General features: G+C 44.0%; 1 protein-coding gene across 1 annotated transcript in view; it reads left to right on the forward strand.

Annotated features, from left to right (window-relative positions):
• The window catches only part of cep112 (centrosomal protein 112), a 154,931-nt gene that overhangs the window by 128,823 nt on the left and 4,191 nt on the right, over window positions 1-21,917 (forward strand). Inside the window, exons 17-18 of the mRNA XM_065010955.1 lie at window positions 9,478-9,567; window positions 19,255-19,356. Coding sequence (XP_064867027.1) covers window positions 9,478-9,567; window positions 19,255-19,356 — 192 coding nt within the window. The remainder of the gene's footprint in view (window positions 1-9,477; window positions 9,568-19,254; window positions 19,357-21,917) is intronic.

Here is a 21,917-nt window from a genome sequence, read left to right on the forward strand (position 1 = left end):
GCTGCTCTGTACCATCACTCATTCATATATCCTTATGTACATATTCTTTATCCCCTTACACTGTGTATAAGACAGTAGTTTTGGAATTGTTAGTTAGATTACTTGTTGGTTATCACTGCATTGTCGGAACTAGAAGCACAAGCATTTCGCTACACTCGCATTAACATCTGCTAACCATGTGTATGTGACAAATAAAATTTGATTTGATTTGAACCCTCCCCATCCGCCATCACACAATTACTGTTGTTGTTTACGCTGTTGTTGTTTACATGTGCTGCGGCAAATGTTCTTCACAATAGACAAACAGGCTCGTTGTGTTCAGAACAACCCAGGCTATGACGCCATGTCATCTTGTAACTGTACTGTAAACATAGTGATTAATAACGTTGACACTGACATGAGTTTTATGATTTGGGGGATGTGAAGTTCACATTTGGACCTCAACGTTTACAGCATCCTCCTAACTCAGAGAAAAAGAATGGCCCACGCGCTTGTCGTGCTCAAGCTCAAAATGGCTGTTAGTCAAAACACATACAGAGCTGTGAAGCGCAGAGCCAGAGCTCTGACGTCATGTATAGCATGTTACTGTACAGCCACTACGTTCCAATTTAGGCGCTTATTAGTGTCCAAATCTGCCATTTTGAAGTGCGAGTGTAAAGGGCAACAGTACAGTCGACTCTTGATATATGGCTTGGGACTCTCTTGAACGCCTGCAATAAACCTGGATGTATGCACGAATACAGTATGTACAAGCGTTTTCCTATTCCCTTTCAACTGTGACACTCTAGCCGGCAGCACCTGGAGGTGACAGAGGTACAGAGAGCAGGGTTCTTCCTCTGGGAGTGTGGCTTGGCTGCAGCAGGTTTACTTTATTACAAACCTACACAGTAGATCTCTCCATCACGCTTTCAATTATCTCTTCTTTTTCTCTGTTCTGGCTCAGAGCTCAGGCCACAGTGACAACCACACACACACACTATGCCCATCAAAAGGGCTTTAAAGAGCAAACCCAAATCTCTCCTTTACATTCAGACATCAGAAGCCACGCATGATGCAAACCACCACTCTCTTTCTCTCCCTCTTTCTCTCTCATACCACAGTCATTTCAAGGTAGTTTGGTAATCACACGTGTACACACACATGTAGTTACACCCACACAGACTGAATTGTGCGTGTGTGTGTGGGTACAATTGGTGGTGTGTCTCTGTGTGTGCATGTTTGGCCGTGCATGTGTACATTTTGCATTGTGTGCGGGCACTTTGCCGCGTGCGTCTGTGTGATCTAGCTGCCCTGAGGCTGTGCCGCCAGTTGGAGGTTCCTCCTGCAGCAGTCAGTCTGCAGTAGTTCTGCCTAGCTAACTCTTCAATTCAATGTCATTTAGCAGACACTTTTACCCAGCGTGACCTACAGTCGTGCGTGTATACATTTGTTATGTATAGGTGGCCTCGGGAATCGAACCCACTATTCTGGCATTGCAAGAGCCATTACCAACTGAGCTACAGAGGACCACCTCAGGGTCATCAGAGTATCTCTTTAATCTGACTCTGAGAAGCTTTCTGACAGCATACTGCAAATAGAAACATGAAGACAACCACTGCTGCTTTCCTTCCCCTTCTTCTTCTCTCTGCTGTTGATTTTAGTTCACCCGAGGGAAGTGTACTGGCCTTATCTTTGCAGGAGGAGACCACCCAGGAAAGATGACTCAGGTCTTGTGTGTGTGTGTGTGTGTGTGTGTAATTTTGTTTGATTTTATACTCACCTTTAGAACTTGTGTTAATATTAAGGCATGCCTGTGCCTGTATGAAATGCTTTGAGGAGTGTTGGTTTATGTGTGTGAGGTAATGTTTTGAGGAGTGTGTTGGTTTATGTGTGTGAGGTAATGCTCTGAGGAGTGTGTTGGTGTATTTGTGTGAGGTAATGTTTTGAGGAGTGTGTTGGTTTATGTGTGTGAGGTAATGTTTTGAGGAGTGTGTTGATTTATGTGTCTGAGGTATTGTTTTGAGGAGTGTTGGTTTATGTGTGTGGGGTAATGTTTTGAGGAGTGTGTTGGTTTATGTGTGCGCGGTAATGCTTTGGGGAGTGTTGGTTTATGTGTGTGTGGTAATGCTTTGAGGAGTGTTGGTTTATGTGTGTGTGGTAATGCTTTGAGGAGTGTTGGTTTATGTGTGTGAGGTAATGTTTTGAGGAGTGTGTGAGGTAATATTTTGAGGAGTGTGTTGGTTTGTGTGTGTGAGGTAATGCTCTGAGGAGTGTGTTGGTGTATGTGAGGTAATGTTTTGAGGAATGTGTTGGTTTATGTGTGTGAGGTAATGTTTTGAGGAGTGTGTTGGTTTATGTGTGTGAGGTAATGCTTTGAGGAGTGTTGGTTTATGTGTGTGAGGTAATGCTTTGGGAGTGTGTTGGTTTATGTGTGTGAGGTAATGTTTTGAGGAGTGTGTTGGTTTATGTTTGTGAGGTAATGTTTTGAGGAGTGTGTTGGTTTATGTGTGTGAGGTAATGTTTTGAGGACTGTGTGAAGTAATGTTTTGAAGAGTGTGTTGGTTTATGTGTGTGAGGTAATGCTTTGAGCCCAACTTCCACTTTAGAGAGAAGTACACTGCCTATACAGAGGGGAGAAGGCCCTTCCAGCAGTGGCCCTGCCGTCCTCCTCTTCCTCATCTCCCTTCTTTCTCCCTCTCCCTTCTCTTCTCCAGCTTCTCTCTTGCTCCTCCCACATCTCCCTATACCGCTCCTCCTCTTCCTTCCCTCTCTCTCCTTCCTCATCCTCCACCTCTCCCCCTCATCCTCTCCCTCAGGAAATAGAATTTGCCACGTCTGTTGATTCCAGTCTGGATGGCTGAGACCATATCACCCTAACCCATCTGGAGACACTTTGGAATTATCCTCCATAGAAAATCACACATTCACAGGCAGATAGAGAGGAAGAAGGAGAGAGGGAGGGATGGAGAGAATGAATGAGTGTGTGTGAGAGAGAAGGAGAGAGATGAAGATAGAGATGGATCACAGATGTAGCATCTGGGAGAGGCGCTAACCATAACACTTCTTCAAAGTTTTGGGAAAACAGATGGGGTATCTAAGGTGTATCTAGGATCAACCAGGGGTGGGGAATCTGGATGGCCTCTGGGTGAGATCTGTGCAGTGGGAGCGGGGAGGATGTTTCTTCTCAGTAAGGTTCCATGGATCAGGCCCTGATCCAGTCCTATCCCTTCAGAACAGTGAGAGAGGCTGAGCCTAGAGATCTGTGCCCAGGGGGAGAGCAGGATCACTGGGGTAACCAGACTGAGGAGGGACTCTCCTGGTCCTCAGGCTATGGTACAGTAGTATGGAGTCTGGATGGAAGGATCACCCATATCCTCCACAACAGTTGAATTGGATCTATTCCATTGAATCTTGTGTTTATATTCTATAGAATGTTTGAGGAACAATCAAGGAACTATCTTCAGATACTACAACTCTATTGGCACCCTATTCCGTAATATATAGTGCACTACGTTTAATCAGAGGTCAAAAGTAGTGTGTAGATCCAGACCCACTTCTGATAATCATGGGAGTATCTGAGTCCCTAAACGGATTAACCAACCCCCAAAAACAACTAATCTGTTATGGTCTCATTTCAGCAAAAAAACTAATCTTGTTGTTTTGGAAAAGGAGGGAAGCGCCCTCTACCAAATTATGGCTCAGTGAATTGGCAAACACTGTACACTTAGAAAGAATTAGATATATTCTGAACAATAAATTATCAACATTTGATCAAATTTGGTAGCCTTTCCTCTCCTACTTGGACGAGTCGGCGTTGTGAATTTGTACTTATTAACGCACTCTCAATTGTAATATTTTAATCTACCTTTGGGCATGTGCTGGCCCTGCCACCCATGTGCTGGCCCTGCCACCCGAGCAGTTGGGTATCTATGTTTAGATAAGAATTGTATACCTGTCTTGTATACCTATATACCATTCTCGTGTGTGTTTAATAAAAAATATTTGAGAAAAAAAAAAAGTAGTGTGACCAGATATCAAAAGAAGTGCACTACATAGGGAATAGGGCGTGGTTGGAGACTTAGCCCTGATTTTTTTAACTTTAGGAGATGATGAGGATGGATCAAATCAAATGTTATTTGTCACAGACACATGTATGTGATGGTGATCAGTGAAGAGGCCTGGAGGAAGGTCTGTCTGATTCATACAGGGATTCCATTATGAAGCCATGGAGACATTCATTATCATGCATCTATTAATGATTCCTTCCAGGACTGATGTGTTTGTGCAGTGATGCTCTGGCCCTGTAGTGTTTCATCAACCAGATGAAGAGATCAGAGTACAGTCAGCACGCTCTTCATCTCTTCCCAGAAGCCTTCACTCAGACGTTCAGGAAACGCTGTGTCATGGTGCTGGGAATGGGGAAGGGGGGGTCAGGGGGCCCCAGAGGGGGGGTGACATGGTGGGGTAATTGGGCTATCCTCAGGGGGGAAAGTGTGTGTATGAGAGAGAGAGAGAGATGCATTCTCTACACCCTTGCTATTCCTATCCCAGAGTTCTGTCACCTCACACATAACCTCTGTGTGTAACATCACATAGATGATGTATCACACAGTTCATATTTAACATGCTACAAAGTCCATGAACACAACACCCCAATTACAGTAATACGTGACCAGAAGCTAAAACGTTCAAGCCTTAGACTAGCAATCAAACAATCTTCAACTGATGAAATGCAAGGCAAGTTGGATACCGTAAAACTTCAATGAATAGTTTGGGCGTTTATTTTCTTTAATCACTAAACACAACCGGTGCGTATTAGAGACAGGCTTCTATTTCCTTAATGCACACAGCTTTTGCTCAATACATTTTGAAAAGACTACCACACTGTTTATTGTGACCAGTATGGCCAATGTAAACATTATAATAACAAAGATAAGCAAATCAGACTTGAAAGGCTGCCTGTCTGTCACGTCTACTCCCGCTCCTCCTCTCTGGCGCTCGTTGTCGCCAGTTGACTCATTATTACACACACCTGCCACCATCGTTACGCACACCTGGACTCCATCACCTTCCTGATGACCTCTATATCTGTCACTCCCTATGGTTCTTTCCTCAGGTGTTATTGTTCCTGTTTATATGTTTCATGTCTCTACGCAACTTGTGTTTCTTGTTTTTTTCCATGTTTGTTTATTTATTAAATTCACTCCCTGTACTTGCTTCCCGATTATTAGCGTTCACTATCAGACACCCCCATTTCCGTGCTTCAGCACCATACATTGTTTGGTGGCACCATGGCTAGCAACGATGACAGAATAAAATCACATAACATTTGAGTGCACATGACCGTGAGAATATCAGATCTGTGTCCATGGTAAACTCCTAAACAGTTTTGTCACGCCTATTCCCGCTCCAGCACTCGATGTCACCAGTCTACTAACCACCAGTCCTGCTCTCCATCATTACGCACACCTGCTCTCCATCATTACACACACCTGCTCTCCATCATTACGCACACCTGCTCTCTATCATTACGCACACCTGCTCTCCATCATTACGCACACCTGCTCTCCATCATTACGCACACCTGGACCCCATCATCACCTTGATTACCCTCCCTTTATTTAGCCCTCAGTGCCCTCATCAGACAGTATTGGTTTTGGTCACGTCCAGTACGCTTCTCCTGTTTTGTTTATCTGCCTTTTCTTATTCATTAAACTCCCCTTCTGCATCTGCTTCCTGACTCCCAGCGTATACGTTACACATTTAGACCAATCGTTTCTTTGGAACTGCCATTTATTTGGAACAGCCGTTTGTTTGCTGAAATGTGTGCAGATGCCCGGCTAATTGAAGTTTTATGGTAATTGTAAACAAGTCAGTTGGAGTGAAGTGCTTGACGTGATCAGAAGGAAGCAGAGAGGACCGTGACTGGAGGAGACAGAGCCTGATTAATAGAATAACATCAACCAGTATCATATTCATCTGCCAATATACTTATTCACCTCATCCAGTGAGTCTCTGTGGGAGAGTCCCAAATGGAACCATATTCCCTATTTAGTGCACTACTTTTGACTAGGGCCCATAAGGAATTGCCCACGGTTCTGGTCAAAAGTAGTGCACTAGATAGAGAATAGGGTGTCATTTGGGCGACACACTGTGTTGACTTAGAACAGGAAGGGTCCAGTTCAAAAAGCGGAAAGCAGACGGATCCTTTTAATGCATTAATAAACAGAACCACTTGGAAGAGGAATGTGTGCTGGCGGCCGCATCAATCATTCCTAAAGTTACTTTCAACCATGGAAATTTGACTGAGCTTTGAATTCAGATCTTTGCACTCGTTTTTGACGTCTGTTGTTGTCTCATAATATTGTGCGAAGGGATAGACAGTTTGAAGAAAGATAGTTTGATGTAACACTATCTTAAGTTAACCCTGATACCCATGTAACTACACAGTAATAACTGTAGTTAGTAAAAACTTTGTAGGTACATAAATTGTTACCCAACATTTTTTACCTTTTCGTGATCTGTGTTCAATGCGTCGGGGTTGTGCTTCCCAGGAGCTGCAGGTAATGTTAAACCTACATGATGTTAGTCATTTATGTTGAGTGGATGGGCTGTATATCACCAGTCAGTCATGGTTATTACCTGAGCTATATTTCCCTCAACCATAGGAATGGATGGGAACACCTGCCTTACTCTTTCACACACACACACACACACACACACACACACACACACACACACACACACACACACACTGCAGGGAGTGTCATAATGCTGATGCTTAGCAGTGCCTCTCTGCCTAACACACACAGCCCCCATCAAACCATCAACACCCATACCAGTGGACTTACCTTGTGTGCGTGTGCTCTGGTTCTCGTGAGGCCTAATCGAACGTGAAGTTAACACGCGTGTGTGTGAGACATCTTGTTCTGAGTCGCATTCAGGATCCAAGCCTTTCTTTCTTTCCACTGCTATCATTTAGAGCAGGAGAGGAAAACAGTCCTCTCCACTCCTCTTCTTCTCCGCTATTTTGTTCTTTTCTCCACTCCTCTTCTTCTTCTCCGCTATTCTGTTCTTTTCTCCACTCTTCTTCTTCTCCGCTATTCTGTTCTTTTCTCCACTCCTCTTCTTCTCCGCTATTCTGTTCTTTTCTCCACTCCTCTTATTCTCCGCTATTCTGTTCATTTCTCCACTCCTCTTCTTCTCCGCTATTCTGTTCTTTTCTCCACTCCTCTTCTTCTCTGCTATTCTGTTAATTTCTCCACTCCTCTTCTTCTCCGCTATTCTGTTCTTTTCTCCACTCCTCTTCTTCTCCGCTATTCTGTTCTTTTCTCCACTCCTCTTCTTCTCCGCTATTCTGTTCTTTTCTCCACTCCTCTTCTTCTCTGCTATTTTGTTCTTTTCTCCACTCCTCTTCTTCTCCACTATTCTGTTCTTTTCTCCACTCCTCTTCTTCTCCGCTATTCTGTTCTTTTCTCCACTCCTCTTCTTCTCCGCTATTCTGTTCTTTTCTCCACTCCTCTTCTTCGCCGCTATTCTGTTCTTTTCTCCACTCCTCTTCTTCTCCGCTATTCTGTTAATTTCTCCACTCCTCTTCTTCTCTGCTATTTTGTTCTTTTCTCCACTCCTCTTCTTCTCCACTATTCTGTTCTTTTCTCCACTCCTCTTCTTCTCCGCTATTCTGTTAATTTCTCCACTCCTCTTCTTCGCCGCTATTCTGTTAATTTCTCCACTCCTCTTCTTCTCCGCTATTCTGTTAATTTCTCCACTCCTCTTCTTCTCCGCTATTCTGTTCTTTTCTCCACTCCTCTTCTTCTCCGCTATTCTGTTCTTTTCTCCACTCCTCTTCTTCTCCGCTATTCTGTTCTTTTCTCCACTCCTCTTCTTCTCCGCTATTCTGTTCTTTTCTCCACTCCTCTTCTTCTCTGCTATTCTGTTCTTTTCTCCACTCCTCTTCTTCTCCGCTATTCTGTTCTTTTCTCCTATCTCTTGTCCGCCGCTATTCTCTCATCTGCTATTCTTCACACAAACCTCTAAAGCCTTGTTCACACTGATGGCCTTAATGCTCAAATCAGTTTTGTTTTTCCAATCCGTTTTGAAATACTGACTGTCCAAACAGCAAGTTACAAGTGACCAGATCGGTTCAGACAGCAGTCATGGCTATGCTAGTTGTCATAGTAATGGCGGGTGTGTGCGCAGTGGTGTAGGCTGATTGGTGTTGATGCTCGTGGTTGCTATCACTCAGAAGATCTGTAACAAGCTAAGGTGACAACAGTGCCTGCCATAGACGTGTCCCAGTTGCTTTGAATGTTCATAATCATAGTGTAAGAACACTTTTAAAGCCTCATATGATATGATCCAACTTTCAAAACAAGTTGTTTTTGGCAAGCCCCAGAAGTCAACTAGTTCAGGGTTTCCCAAACTCGGTCCCGGGGCCCCCCATGGGTGCACGTTTTGGTTTATGCCCTAGCACTCCACAGCTGATTCAAATAACAAACTCATCATCAAGCTTTGATTGTTTGAATCTGCTGTCTAGTGCTAGGACAAAAAACTGTGTGTACCCGGGGGGGGGGGGTTCTTGTCAAACTGTCAACAGAGTAGCTGCAAGCAACAAAATATGCCAAATAACTTTTTAAAAACTCTTCGGCGCAAAAATAAATCAGATTTGACCATTCAGACACAAGTCACATGGCCAGGAATCAGATTTATATCTGTCTTCAAACCATCTACGAAGGTGGTTTGAAATCTGTCTTGAAATATCTGATTCAAGCTTTTTGGCCGTTCAAACTGAATGAAAAAGAACAGATTAGAATCTGATATGCCAAAAAAATGGATTTGAGTCACTTCAACCTGCCAATGTGAACAAGGCTTAGTCCTTTATCTTCTATCCAGAGTTTGGGGATGCAAAATAATACACTGCTTAGATGTGGATGCCTTCCTTTACTGGTATTCATGCCATACAGTAGTTTTTGTATGCCTGCCCAGCAGTACTGGCGGTAGATTCATGGAGGGCATTGTGTACCCTGGTAGAATCCCTGGTAAACTGTTTGAATCTCAGGTATCTGGTAGCCAGCCTACACTCATAATGCAGGTGTAGTGTTCAGTGTTCATATCTGAAACTGCACCAATATAATGATCCACAATGTATTCACAAGAGACGTGTGTGTGTGATGTTTAAAGCCCAGACAGTTAACAGTAGTTAATTCCCTGTGTGCCTTTCTCTCTATCTCCTTGTGAATGACTCTGGGTAATGAGCCCAGCTTTCCAATAATGACTGTCACCACTTTATCATTAGCCTTTTAATACACTGTTAATCTGAGAGTCACATCTCTCTTTCTGCCATCTCTCCCTCCTCTTTTTCTTTTTCATCTCTCGCTCTCTATCATTTGTCATTTATCTCTGTCCTCTTTCTCTCTCTTTTAAACTATATTGTTCTCCAATCTCTCTCTTTCCCATTATCCCTTGTTCAAATGTGCTCTCCCTTTTCTGTCTCTCAAGGTTCTGCAGGAGAAGGTGGAGAATCTCCAGAGGCAGCTGCACTCCTCCGAGAAGAAACTACTGAACAAAGAGTTAGAGAACCAGGAGCAGGTAACAGATTCCCTCTTCTCACCTTCAACCTCACCCCTCAACTTCACCCCCCCAGACTCAATCCTCAACTTCACCCCCTCACCCCTCAGACTCAAACCTCAACTTCACCCCCTCACCCCCAGACTCACCCCTCAATTTCACCCCCTCACCCCCAGACTCAATCCTCAACTTCACCCCCTCACCCCCTCAGACTCACCCCTCAACTTCACCCCCTCACCCCTCAGACTCAATCCTCAACTTCATCCCCTCACCCCTCAGACTCACCCCTCAACTTCACCCCTCACCCCTCAGACTCAACCCTCAACTTCACCCCTCACCCCCAGACTCAAACCTCAACTTCACCCCTCAACTTCACCCCAAGACTCGCCCGCAATCCTCAACTTCACCCCCTCACCCCTAAGACTTACCCATCAGTCTCACCCCCAACCCTCTACCTCACCCCTCAGCCTCACCCTTGTACCTTATCCACTCTACTTAAACCCTCTACCTCACCCCTCTACCTCAACCCCCTACGTCAACCTTCAGTTTCACCCCTGCCCCAGTTCAACCCCCCATAGAACAGAACATGGACATTTTTCTCCTCTCTTCTCTTCCTCTCTCTCCCCTCTATTCTTCCCAACCCCTAGTTCAGAGGCAGAGATTTTCCAAATTCCTCGAGATCCGGCTTCAAAAGCCAGCACTATGGGGCAGGAATGTTCAGAGGGAATCCTGAACCACTGCACACACACTCGCACACAGACACACACCAGCCCCGGAGCCATGGCCCCTGTGAGCTCTGTAATCACAGGTCTGCTTTGACCTTGACACACACGGAGAAGAAAGGCAGTAATCACCACGTAGCAGGCTGGCTGGTGGTCTCTGGCTCTGGCTGGGCCTGTGTACCTCCATGCTGCTATGTACCAATGGAGACAACTCTTGGTCCTGGGGAGCCGCCCAGTGACCCTTACACACACTTTGCTGGAACAGCTCCATGTCGGACGGACATAAATCTCCCCAGAATGGGTCAGTGGTGCTAGGGTAGTAGGGCCACCAGCCGGTGGGTTGACCCAGTCCTAGAGGCTTTTTCCTCTCATCCAACCTAGTTAAAAGGACAGGGCTTAATCTAAACTTCTGCAAGATGAACTTTTTCCAAGGTTGTACAGACTTTCATTATGCAAATCGTCAAAGGTGTGTTAGGCGTGTAGGATTCTCCATTGAACATGCGTTTAGTCTAGGAACAAACTCAATCTGCGTCTGGGAGACTGGCCTATAACTATGTCTAAAGTCAACTCATTCCTATGGGCTTCACTGAGACTGTTTACCTGGTGGTCTGTGTCTGACTGGAGATGGGCCCTCTCAGTGTAGTGATAGTGAGACTCTGTTCTCTATACCTCCTTACTAGGAGAGAGAGGCTCTCGGAGGCTGGTGTGTTGGTGTCTGTGTTTTTGCATGTCTGTGTGTGTCTGTGCGAATGATGTGTGTGTTAATAAAACCTGAGGCCTACTAGCTCACTAACTCTCTCTGCCTCCTTACAGTGATATTGCCCAAGTTTATCTGCCAAGACATGTCTTTGTAATCTGATCTCACACACTAAAACAGCTTCTCTGCCCAAGACTTCACACAGATGTTTCCCGCCTGCCTCTTCCAGAGGCCTCTCGGACTCCCGCTGTAAAATGGCGGCTCGGCTGCACCTCACGGTGAGGTTCAGTCTGTCTGAAGACAATCAAAAGTACACTGGTTATTTACAGATCAATCAGCCGCTGGTGTTGTGCAGTTCTGTGTGTAACTCACTGCACTAGTAACTAACCCATCCTGGATTGTAACAGTTCACACAGATCTGTTTTCCTATCGCTCTTTCTCTTTTTAGTCACTTCTCTGTGAAGCTCTTTATTTTTTTCAAGGCAGCGAAGCGTTTTTGAATTCAAAGCGTTTCTCAACGAACTCTCAGAGTGCAACTGAGAGATGTGGAGGCGCAAACTTTGTGAGCGGCGTGGTTTTTGATGTACCCCTTGTATCTGACAAGGTTTTTGTCACTCCAGAATCTTCCAACAACGAGCACAATCTGCCCCCCCCATCGTCATTAGCATAACTCAAGCTACGTGGCAAACTTCATTTGAATGTTCAAAGTGTCAACACCGTGTTTCTTTCGTCTGGCAGCTGTCAAAAACCTTGGTGTGTGACAGACAGTATCAAGCGCTGGGGGAAAGTCAAAACCACCAGCACAATCTAAAGACTATATATAGATGAAATGTTGTCATTTTAAGAGGATAGCAGGAGAACAAGTTAAAAGACTTCTGCTTCTCTCAGGAGCTTCAAAATGGAATCTAACGCTTCATCAGGAACAACAATAAACTCCTATTTTCCTTTTAAAAGAGGGTGGAGATGAAACCGTTGTCTCTGTGGAAAGTCAGATTGTTCTTCTCACTCTCTCTCTCTGACGGATGCTTTGGAGAACAGTTGCACTGTTTTACATCCTGAGTCTGTCAATGGCCAAAACCTGGCGCCTAGGTTTGATCAGCCACTGTCTTCAAAAGTTCCTTACATCTGTGTGATCGGCGAGGAGCCTCTTTAAAAGCCTCCTCTCCTCACATCCCTCCATCCACCTGTCTAAAGACTAAACAGGCATTTACTGTACAGAGAGGGATTCAGAAAGAGAGAGATGAAGCGAGGGAGCGATATTATAAATGAGTTATAGAACAGCCCGTGAGAAACAGAACTGAAAGAAAGAGTGATGTCTCTCAGAAAAAGGCTTCCATATTCAGCTGGAGTGTTCGATGTGATCCTTCAGTCAACTCGGGAGATTCAGTGAATTTCAATTCACTATCGCTCACCTGCTCTCACCACCCTGAGCCCCAGACTGCTTACCATCCCAGATCCCACCGCTGCCACCAAATTTTGCAGTTGAAATGGAATTGACCTGGTTCTGACTGATGTCATTGACTTCTATTCTATCCATATGTGTTGAATATATACACAGCTGAAAATAGTTCACTAGGTCCTTTGCCTGACCTACTGTAGTGTAGTATCTACGTCTGGGTTAGCATAGCTAGCGTGTATTAGCCACAACAAAGGTGCTGCCATAGAAAATGGCTGCTCTGCCTCTCTCCACCCCCGCACATTGCCCAGTAAACCAGGACACCCAATTGCCTTGGTGAGACATACATTAGCCTTATAATCACTAAAGCTTTGTCTCCAAGGCACTCCCGAGTTGTTTATAGATCAGTGTAGATGAGCTGTGTATATATCTACCCATCCTCAGGCCTACAGTGGTTCCTCCTTTAAAAGTTGTGAGTTTACACCGCGGGACTTAGAGGTACCCAGCGTCATGGCTTCATTTCTCCAGGCCACCGCAAGGGGGAGTTAGAGCATTCATTATGCATTTGGGTCCCAAGGTTTTCATATGACCAATCATATCGAGTGGTTCCAATGACGAATTTGACGCAAGCCACCCGTCCCTGGGGCTTTCTTCAACAAAGATGGCTGACAAAACATTACGGTGGAACCAAATGTAAGTTGTTATAACGTCATAACGAGTCAAGCAAAACATGTACAATTGAGAGGAATATGTTAGTTAATGTAGAGACAAACGTTTGTGCATATTTTTGTCATAAAGTTCATTTACGAAAATCGCTATTTAGCAAGTTATCTGACTGGCTAACATTAGCCAGCTAGCTAGCTAGTGTTGTGACAGGATAATTAATGTGTAATTCGTGTTGTTTAATGTTTTAGGGACTCCTGAGAAAACCAGCAAACCAGGCTGTCGTCTTGTGAAACAGTGGATATAAAGAATCTAGCTAGCTAAAGCATTTACTGCAAATTGAATATACAATTGTGTAAGCTTGCCTTGCAATGCAGCTGAAGTAACATAGCTAGCTAACTAAATTAAATGACATCTCACTTTCATCTGTGTTTATTTTCAGCAAACTTAACATGTGTAAATATTTGTATGAACATAAGGTTCCACAACTGAGACATAAACTGAACAAGTTCCACAGACATGTGACTAACAGAAATTGAATAATGTGTCCCTGAACAAAGGGGGGTCAAAATCAAAAGTAACAGTCAGTATCTGGTGTGGCCACCAGCTGCATTAAGTACTCCAGTGCATCTCCTCCTCGTGGACTGCACCAGATTTGCCAGTTCTTGTTACCCCACTCTTCCACGAAGGCCCCTGCAAGTTCCCAGACATTTTTGGGGGGAATGGCCCTAGCCCTCCGATCCAACAGGTCCCAGACGTGGTCAATGGGATTGAGATTCGGGCTCTTCGCTGGCCATGGCAGAACACTGATATTCCTGGCTTGCAGGGATTCACTCACAGAACGAGCAGTATGGCTGGTGGCATTGTCATGCTGGAGGGTCATGTCAGGATGAGCCTGTAGGAAGGGAACCACATGAGGGAGGAGGATGTCTTCCCTCGAATGCACAGCGTTGAGATTGCCTGCAATGACAACAAGCTCAGTCCAATGATGCTGTGACACACCGCCCCCGACTATGACGGACCCTCCACCTCCAAATCGATCAAGCTCAGGCCTCGGTGTAACGCTCATTCCTTCGACGATAAACGCGAATCCAACCATCACCCCTGGTGAGACAAAACAGCGACTTGTCAGTGAAGATTGGCACTTTTTGCCAATCATGTCTGGTCCAGCAACGGTGGGTTAGGCAACGTTGTTGCCAGTGATGTCTGGTGAGGACCTGCTTTACAACAGGCCTACAAGCCCTCAGTCCAGCCTCTCTCAGCCTATTGCGGACAGTCTGAGCACTGATGGAAGGATTGTGCATTCCTGGTGTAACTCGGGCAGTTGTTGTTGCCATCCTGTACCTGTCCCGCAGGTGTGATGTTCGGATGTACCTATTCTATGCAGGTGTTGTTACACGTGGTCTGCCACTGCGAGGACGATCACCTGTCTATCCTGTCTACCTGTAGCGCTGTCTTACTCGTCTCACAGTACGGACATTGCAATTTATTTCCCTGGCCACATCTGCAGTCCTCATTCCTACCTGCAGCATGCCCAAGGCACGTTCCCACAGATGAGCAGGGACCATGGGCATCTTTCTTTTGGTATTTTTCAGAGTCAGTAGAAAGGCCTCTTTAGTGTCCTAAGTGTTCATAACTGACCTTAAATGCCTACCGTATGTAAGTTGTTAGTGTCTTAACGACCGTTCCACTGGTGCATGTTCATTAATTGTTTATGGTTCATTGAACAAGCATGGAAAACAGTGTTTAACTTCTTGACGCACCCATCCCGTTACCGGGATCATTTTCATCAACATCTCGTGAGTGCAAACAACCGAAGATCATCAAAGGTAAGTGAATTCATTTGTTGCTTTTCTGACTTTCGTGACCAATCTACTTGGCTGCTAGCTGTTTGTAATATTTTGTCTACTGAGAAAGATGATCTTACATAAACGCTTGGTATGCTTTCGCCGAAAAGCTTTATTGAAATCTGACACCCCAGGTGGATTAACAACAAGCTAAGCTGTGTTTTGCTATATCGCACTTGTGATTTCATGAAAATTAAATATTTTTAGTAATTTAATTTAAAAAGAAAAGTAACAAATGAATTCGCTTACCTTTGATGATCTTCGGTTGTTTGCACTCACGAGACTCCCAGTTACACAATAAATGTTCCTTTTGTTCCATAAAGATAATTTTTATATCCAAAATACCTCCATTTGGTTGGCGCGTTTTGTTCAGAAATCCACAGGCTCCACAGACGAAAATTCCAAATAGTATCCGTATTGTTCGTAGAAATATGTCAAACGTTTTTTATAATCAATCCTCAGGTTGTTTTTACAATATATCATTGATAATATGTCAACCGGAATGTAGCTTCTTCAATAGGAAGAGAGAGAGAAAATGGCTGTTCCAAGCTGTTGCGCATGAAAAACTCTGCTGGCACCCTGCCATCCACTGACGCGATGGGTTCTTTCTCGTTAATTTTTCAAAATAAAAGCCTGAAACTATGTCTAAAGACTGTTCACACCTTGAGGAAGCCATAGGAAAATGAATCTGGTTGATATCCCTTTAAATGGAGGCAAGTCATCCAATGGAACAGAGAGCTTTCAGGAAAAACAGCACTTCCTTGTTGGATTTTCCTCAGGTTTTCGCCTGCAATATCAGTTCTGTTATACTCACAGACAATATTTTTCTATCCTAATCTGACAATTATATGCATATTCTAGTTTCTGGGGCTGAGAAATAGGCCGTTTCAAATGGGTACGTTCTTTAGCCAAAAACGAAAATACTGCCCCCTACACGCAAAAGGTTAACTATGCAAAAGACTAGAAACATGATTGATTTGTAATTCATATATACAGAAAAAAAACTATGCATATCTAACTCCCTTCATCTGCATTAATCTGAGGAACCAAGATAGTATTTCAATGATATACATAATTTCAACCAGTGGAGAATGTGAAACGCTTTATTGAAAGAAGTTCATTATCCAGGTGTTATGAATACATAATACATTTATTGTAATTATGATAATTGACTATGACGGGACTGGCTTCCTCTCTCACATCAAAACATACCTGCAGATGAGAAACAGGTGGATAGAGAGAGTGCATGATTAAGCCCTGTTTTTCTTTTATTCTAACACGGTCAGTCATCGTAATCATCAGGAGGTGAAATTCAAAACTGACCTTGGATCATTAACTTTGGGACTATTACATCTGTCTGTATTTCAATGTAAGCATCTCTTTAATAATACTTCCTGTTGTCCCGACCAAGTGACCTCTTGCCTATGACCATGCTGTGCCCTCTGTGTCAGCCAGTTCAGATGCGGGAGGGGTTCACCAAAGCAGGTGATATAATCTAGAAGATTTAGGGAGAAGGGGGAGAGGGATGAAGTGAAGAAGAGAGATGTTTATTGTGTGTGTGTGGTCTCACCTGGTGTCCACACTAAGTGACTACAGAGTACTTTATGCTGAAAAACAGACACATGAGGACAAACAATAGAAGATAATGTCAATAGAAGATACTGTATGTGACGCAGACACCTATCGGAGTGTACCTGAAACATTTAAATATAGAGGGCTGTGTCTCACCACTTGGTTATTGCAAGGCTAACCCCCAGGGAAATCAGATAGTCCAGTGAAAATGGTTTCTGTGGTGTAAATCTGAAAATTAGCAGCTGACATCTTATGGGTTTTTTAATGAATGCATGTGAGACAGGTTGCATGTACAACAAGACAGGCAGAGATGAAGAGAGAAAAAGAACACAGAACAGTTGAATTACCTCTGCTTATGGACACTTTACCCAGCAATAAAGCTTCCTCGGCATGTTCGTCGGACAGTGAACATCTGGCAATATCTACATTTTCCACCCCTTGATCAGCTTAGCATAGTAGGAAACTGTATTATGAAATATATATATGAATCAGACTTGTATTAGACAACTCTCTTTTCAAACAGGCAGAACATCCAGCTCACATCTTACCTAACAGGGGACAACACAATTAAGCACTGCAGTGTTCCGCTAACGGGCGCTATTTGGCTAAGTCCACCTGCAGCCATTACATCGTATTACATAGCATTCCAGCTGCAGAGCATATCCTCTATAATGTGATCTAGAGCTCTTTGTGTCTGTCCTACAGTACAGCGCCCAGGCTAATGATGATCTAATACAGCTGGCTGAAACGTCATTAGGCTGGCGGCCAGGTAGACATCTCTATTATACAGTATACCCTCTCGCTGTCAGACAAGAAAAGTGAAGGGGTAATATCTTACCCCCTAGGAGATCTGTTTCGCTTATCCCCTCTTCCTTTCTTGTTTTCTTTCTCTATTTTTCGTTTTACCTCTCTTTCTCATCATCTCTCTCATCCTCTCTCTCTCTCTCTCTCTCTCTCTCTCGTCCTCTCTCTCATCCTCTCTCTCTCTTTATCCCCCTTCTCTAGTACTCATAGTTATTAAATTAAACATTCATGGCCTGTCTACTTTGATTAGTTTCAAGCCTGTGAGTAGAGGCTCCAGTCCAACCTGCAGTGTAGCCCAGTGAATTCTAGTTACCCTGAATCTGATCTATGGGACGGAAAACGGAGAGGGAGTTGTCGGGAGGGCGCTAGTCATTTAGATTGAAGTGTGTATATCCCTTACTGCTGTGGTAACTTAAATACAGCACTGTACGTACTGTATATGCATTAAGAATGCAGCCAGGGAACTTGAATGGAAAGCTTGCAAAGAATCCCAATACTTTTACATTGGATGTGGCTTATGAGGACAGTGATCATTTGACCGTTGTTTGTTCGTTCTGTGTTTTTTGGTCTTGAGTGTTTTGTCTGGGTGCCATCTTGTTATAACTGCCTCCCTCTCAGGGGTTCTACACTTTTTTTTACTTGTTGCTTGTTGGCACCCCAAATTACAGCCTGTAAAACATGTTTTTTTGCATATGTTTGAAAATGTTCATTCTCAAATGACCCATGGCTCCCTTTCTCACGGAGGAAAGAAACAAAAGAAAATTGATGGACTTTTTCTCCTGATGATGTTATTGGCCCGACACTTTTAAATGAGGTGGGAGGGAGAACATTTTGGGCTAAGTGGCAAAGGCCTAATCTACTGCACACTGTGCTGAGACAAAAAGAGCTGTTCTGTGTTGGGATCATTTATACTCTCCCCCTTTGAAGTGCGTCCAAATCCCTTTCATTGTGCCCCTGAAAGATTAATTACAGAAAACCAGATCAATCAGTTAAATCCACAACAGGAAAATTATTTTTGGAAAACCAATTTTCTACTACTTGGCCTCTCTCTCTCTCTCTCTCTCTCTCTCTCTCTCTCTCTCTCTCTCTCTCTCTCTCTCTCTCGAACGGAATATCTAAAGAAAAATAAAGAGGAAATAACTGGACTTCGGCATGCTAAAAATGTAATAGTAGGAATAGTTTGGGGCTCTCCCTAGTTATCAGTCAGTCAATCAATCAATCAAATGTCTTTATAACGTCCCTTTTACATCAGCAGATGTCACAAAATGCTAAACAGAAACCCAGCCTAAAACCCCAAACAGCAAGCAATGCAGATGTAGAAGCACAGTGGCTAGGAAAAACTCCCTAGAAAGGTAGGAACCTAGGAAGAAACCTAAAGAGGAACCAGGCTCTGAGGGGTGAAACCTCTGTTTGTCATTACAGCATGTCTGCCTACTGAACCTTCAGTACATGCTCTGTGTGTGTTTGTGGGCATGGAGGAATGGCTAACCAAACGTTTTAAACTTTGTAATCAGACTATGGTTTTCTCCAGTGTAATTTAGCTCCAGACAGCCCTCTCTGTGCCCGACATAGGGAGGGCTGGTGTGTTTGATGTGTTCTGTCTGTTCTTTCAAACCCAGCTGGGCCTGGGTCTAAAAGTCAAGGGTGGTCAATTCTGGTCCAGGAGGGTGGAAGTAAATGTCGGGTCAGGCCCAGATTTATTAAGACACCTGATTCAGATAATGATGGTCTCTAAAATGAATATGGTGATTAGTTCATTTGAATTAGGTGTGTTTGTGCTGGGCTGGAACACAAACCTGCAGCTACTGCATACCCTAAGGGTATTTAGAGTTGGCCACATGTGGTCTATGGCGGCCGTGATCATTTTATTAGCCAATAGGGGGCGATGTGTGTATAATTACTCTTTGGTCAATTAATAGAAGCTTTTGTCCAGAGCCACTTACAATAAGTGTATTGAACCACATCCTCTCTTTCTTCCTGTTCCTCCTCCTGTTCCTCTCCCTGCAGGTGACGGTGGTGCTTCAGGAGTGTGCGATGAAAATGAAAGGGCTGATGCCAGCTGAGCTGCGACAGGAGCTGGAGGACACCATCTCCTCTCTCAAGTCTCAGGTAGGAACAAGTCCTGCATGGGACACTATACACAGGACACTCACAGCCTATATCTAACTCACCAAATTCAACTAATCCACATATCAACTAACTATCAAGATCTTGGTTAGTTGATTAATGTGTTAGTGACCTAGAGTTGTTGACCCCTGACCTATATGGAGTAATACAGACCGAGGTCCCTGTACCTGGGCAATACACTCCATACATCTCACCTTATAGACCTGCTTTCCTTTTCAGTGTTTCTTCAGATACCAACTATGAACAGTTTTCCTTTGCTGCCATTTTCTTTTCTGCTTTCCTCCCTCTCTACATATTGATAGAAACCATCCCAGACTGAAGCCACACTTAGTCTCAATGTGAGTGTCAGCATTGTTTGTTTGATTCCTTGGCCGTGATGAGGGGATATCATATGGTGGTGTAGACCAGACACCAGAGCCCATAGACATGGCTTTGGACCGGTCCACTTTGAAGCTGCCTCTCTTTCTCTAGGCTCCATCAGATCACACACAATTATTATTATCAATTACACCCCGCGTTTAACCACATTAATACTGCCGCCCAGCCGCCGCGGACAGTCTCCTATTAGTTTAACTGGGCCTTGTTCCACAAGAAAACTGTGGTGGGCGGCGGGAGGGACGGGAATTTCGAATGTAAACAATAGGCCTTTCTGTGTCGGGCTGTGGTGGAGCGGGCTGAGGGAGAGGGGGGCCCCACTAACCAACCAACAACAACATTTGGAGGGGGCCCGCATTTCTCAACTCAAACTGGCCCCAACGCCTGGCTGCTTTGGATAGCTCCGGCTGGATCTCTTTCCAGTCCTGCCACCACAAGCCTCTACCATCAGATATGTTTATACGATGTAATTCACGACCAGAACGGCCTCCCTTTTCATTGAGGATGTCTTGGGTTTTGCACATTACGACGCATTATTTTACTGAAAGAAAGAGTGACTCCATGGCATCCGACCGCAGTTCTGTTTTTGCACACTGGTGCTGTTACTCCTCTGAAAGAGGCAGCTCCGCCTCTCCAAATGAAACACTAAATCTGTTCCTGAGGTTTCCATCCAAGAGAATGGAATGTACCATTGCCTTCCAGTACAGTAGTTACACATCAATCAATATTATAACCTTTTTGTTTCATTTGATCTAAAAGAGAAGGATTTTTATTTGTTTTCATTTGTTGTGGAAGACAGTAGTATGTACAGTGCCTATAGAAAGTCTAAAGCCCCCTTCAAACTTTTCACCTTTTGTTGCCTTATAGCCTGGAGTAAAATGCATTCAAATCGTTGTTTCTCCATTGATCTACACATCCTACAACACAACTTTTTTTTTTTTTTATCGATACAAAATAAAACTGAAATATCTTGGTTGTAGAAGTCTCCACCGCTTTCTAATAGCAATCCTAAATTAGCTCAGGTGTAACCAGTCACCTTCAAAATCACACACCAAGTTAATTGGCCTCCACCTGTGTTGAATTGTAGTGATTCACATGATTTCAGGATCAATTCAGCAGTTCCTGTAGGTTCTGGGTATAAAAAAATTCTAAGGCCTGAATATCCCTTGGAGAACGGTCAAGACGATTATTAAGAAGTACAGTAGAAGGTGTATGGCACCACCAAGACCCTGCCTAATTCAGGCCGTCGCTCCAAACTGGATGACCGAGCAAGTAGTCCAATGGCAACTTTGAAAGAGCTACAGGCTTTTATGGCCAAGACTGGTCAAAGTGTGTATGTGACAACAATATCCCAAGCACTCCACAAATCTGCCATATAGGGTGGCAGGATGGAAGCCATTATTCAAGAAAGCCCACCGGTTTTGAAGTAGGCAAAGTAGCCATGTGGCAAAACGTTTTGTGGTCTGACAAAACTAAAATTGAACTTTTTGGCCTAAATGCAAAGCGTTACGTTTGGCCAAACCCAATACCCATCATACCCGCAAACCCATCACCCAAAGAACACCGTCCCTACTGTGAAGCATGGTGGTGGTAACATCATGTTATGGGGAGGTTTTTCAGTGGCAGGTTCTGGGAGACTAGTCAGGATCAAGGGAAAGATGAACAGAGCAAAGTACAGAGAGATCCTCACTTTTCTCACTTATCAGGATAGAAGGGGCAATGAATGAAGCAATGTACAGAAAAGTCCTTGAGGAAAAGCTGCTACCCTCTGCAAGAAAGCTGAAACTGGGACGGAAGTTCCCCTTTTCAGCATGACAACGACCTGAAGAACACAGCCAAAGCTACGGTGGAGTGATTAAGGTATAAAAAGGTAAATGTCCTTGAGTGGCCCAGTCAGAGCGTCCCACCTAAATTTAATTTAAAATGTAAGATTGAAGATTGTTGTCCATCTATGCTCCCAAAGGAGCTTGACAGAGCTTGAGCGGTTTTATAAAGAAGAATGGTCAAATATTGCCAAATCTAGGTGTGCAAAGTTGGTTGAGACCTATCCCAACAGACTGCTGTAATTGCTGCCTAAGGTGCTTCCACCAAGTATTAACTCAGGGGGGTGGAGACATGTCCAATTATGATATTTAAGTTTTGTATTTTTAATAAATACTTTTTTCACT

Source organism: Oncorhynchus nerka, linkage group LG26, assembly GCF_034236695.1.
Source record: "Oncorhynchus nerka isolate Pitt River linkage group LG26, Oner_Uvic_2.0, whole genome shotgun sequence".
Taxonomy (NCBI): Eukaryota; Metazoa; Chordata; class Actinopteri; order Salmoniformes; family Salmonidae; genus Oncorhynchus; species Oncorhynchus nerka.